The following is a 2,933-nucleotide window of genomic DNA, read 5'->3' as shown; positions in this document are numbered from 1 at the left end:
ATGTTAATTATTTGTATTAATGCTGATGAATATGACTGTATTCCAAAAGGATATAATTTTGAAGATGGATTTGAAAATGGAAAAGATAAACAATGTGAATCACGCACAAACGATTATTCATATTATTTTAACAAGGCTTTCAAATACTCTGGTTTAGCTTTTAAATGTAACCGAACATATCTTGATGGTAAGTTCACAATGACAAGTTCATATGATTACTGGAATGCAAATGTTATTGAAGTTATGGATAATTCTCAAATTAATTTAAATGGAAGATTTCATACATATAATGAATTTATCTTTAGAAAAAAATCTACAGTAGATTGGATTGGTCATGTTTCATTTAAACATTTAATTACATTTGAAACAACACCATCATTAAATCAACCCCAATTAATTATTTGGAAAAGTGATTATATTCATCTTTATAAAGATAAAGAATTTATAAACAAATTTATAATTAATAATCCAGTTAATAATAAACAATGTTTTGATGTGATGTCATTTAATAATAACGGTTCATTTGAAATTAATAAAAACCCAAATGATCATTATTTACCAGAAGATTTTAAGAATGGACTTGATATGCCAGATGGTAAGGCATATTTAATATCAAACAATAGATTAATGAGATTTTGTCCAAATGGAACTGATTTAGATACAAGTGTTACTTGTACAATAAATGGTATTAATTATAAATCATCATATTCAGGAAATGATAATCAACTATTCAATTATCCACATTGTCCATGTGATGATAATGGTGAAACTGAATGTATTCTTAATATTCAACAAAATTTAAACACAGTAGATTTTAATAATAATAATATTAAATATACAACTCTTAATATTGATCATGATATTATATTATATAATTTTATTTCAGCTAAACAAATTAATGTTAATGATGATATTACATTATTAATAGCATCTATTTCATCAATCAAAGAGTATACTCAAAAGATACAATTTAATAACTTTGAAATTACAAATAATAGAGAAAAGAATGTTATGACACAATTCAAATACAATTCAACTACAAATACATTGGAAATAAATGGAAATAATGAACTAAAACATTCATTAAATCCATCAAATAAACCATTAACTTTAATTATAAATGGTATTCTCACATGTAATTCTTTTGTTAATAATTCTGTTTATTATTTCACTAATTCTTCTTCATCAACACCATTAATAAATATTAATAATACTAATGGTAATAATAATATAATGATATTTGATGAAACAGTAACATTAAATGGTCAATTATCAAATTGTATTGTTTTAACTGGTAAATCAAATGAACAATTTAAATGTATCCAATGTAAAAAAGGATATTACTTAAATTCAAAACAAGAATGTCAATATGATTCACATTGTAATAAAATAAATAAACAAAGTCATTGTATTGAATGTGAATATGGATATTATTTAAATTCAAATAAAGAATGTCAATTATTACCAGATAATTGTATTGTAGGATATAAAACATATTGTTATCAATGTAAAGAAGGATTTATTAAAGAAAATGGAGAATGTAAAGAAATTGATAATAAATGTAATAAATCAGAAAGAAATTATTGTTTAAAATGTTCAAATGGATATAAAATACAAAATAATCAATGTAATGGAGATAATGAAGATCAATGTTATTATGAAGGAAATGAATGTGTATCATGTTCAAATGGATATACATTAAACAATAAAAAATGTTTAAATAAAGAAAAGAACCAAAATGGAAAGAATGAAGAAATATATTGTGAAAATGGAAAATACATCAATAATAATAAATGTATAGAATGTTCAAAATCAGAAATATGTCAAACAAATGATATTGAAATAAAATGTAAATATGAAGAATATTTAGATAATAATAAATGTATAAATAAAACATGTGAAGAAGATATGATAAAAGATCAAAATGGAAAATGTAATAATAATAATATTCAAAATTGTTTAAATAAATCATATGTTAATGGAAAATGTGTTGAATGTTTAAATACATATTCACCTAATTTGAAGGGAGAATGTATTAATACAAAAATAGAATATTGTGAAGAACAAAATACATATGGATGTAAAAGATGTAAAGAAGGATATTATTTAACAAAAGATAAGAAATGTTTAAAATGTGATAGTAATTGTGAAACATGTTATGAAACACCTACATATTGTATGAGTTGTTCTAATGATAAATATTTAAGAAATGATAAAACATGTCAATCAAATGAAGAATTAAATGGAACATGTTTACAAATATTGCAAGATGGAAGTGGATGTGGAATATGTAATAAAGGATATTATAGAAATGGAAAAGGATGTTCAAAATGTGAAAAAGAATGTTTAACATGTAATCAAAAAGATAAATGTATAATATGTGGAGAAGGATATTTTATGAGTTCAACAGGAATATGTAAATCAACAACAACAATTAAAGGATGTAAAGGAGAAATAGATAAAGAATATGGATGTAGAGAATGTTTAACAGGATATTATTTAATAAATAAAGAATGTTCAAAATGTGGAAATAAATGTATAACATGTTTAAATGAGAAAGAATGTAATACATGTGAAGATGAATATATAATAATAAATAAAGAATGTATTCATTATTCAAATATTAATAAATGTAAAGAAACAAAAAATAATAAATGTTCAAAATGTTCATTTTGGTATGGAATCAATGAAGAAGGAACAAAATGTAATAAAGAAATTGTATGGTGGATGATAATGATAATTATCATCATTATACTTATTATCATCATTATAATAATTATAATTATAATAATAATGATTAATTACATTATAAAACGCAAAGAAAAGAAAGAACAAGAGAAAACAACAACAATATTTAAAATTTCACAATCAAATATCAAATTTATATCACTTGGAGATGGAATAATAACAAATAAAAAAGAAATAGAAATAGG

At 21.9% G+C, this 2,933-nt stretch overlaps 1 protein-coding gene across 1 annotated transcript, besides 6 other annotated features; it reads left to right on the top strand.

The window, feature by feature from the left end:
* Positions 1-2,905, top strand: EDI_146290 (uncharacterized protein; the record flags this gene model as incomplete). Its single annotated transcript, XM_001741413.1, has 2 exons — positions 1-2,718; positions 2,822-2,905. 2 exons carry the CDS (start codon positions 1-3, stop codon positions 2,903-2,905), a joined length of 2,802 nt encoding a protein of 933 aa, XP_001741465.1.
* Positions 425-468: a sequence feature (AT_rich).
* Positions 812-883: a sequence feature (AT_rich).
* Positions 1,201-1,239: a microsatellite.
* Positions 1,935-1,969: a sequence feature (AT_rich).
* Positions 2,582-2,656: a sequence feature (AT_rich).
* Positions 2,728-2,798: a microsatellite.
* Positions 2,906-2,933: the final 28 nt, after the last annotated feature.

The sequence above is a fragment of the Entamoeba dispar genome, genomic scaffold (genome assembly GCF_000209125.1).
Source record: "Entamoeba dispar SAW760 scf_1105229463755 genomic scaffold, whole genome shotgun sequence".
NCBI classification, from domain to species: domain Eukaryota; phylum Evosea; order Mastigamoebida; family Endamoebidae; genus Entamoeba; species Entamoeba dispar.
Note: the sequence above shows the minus strand (reverse complement) of the source record. Positions and strands in the feature narration are given on the sequence as shown.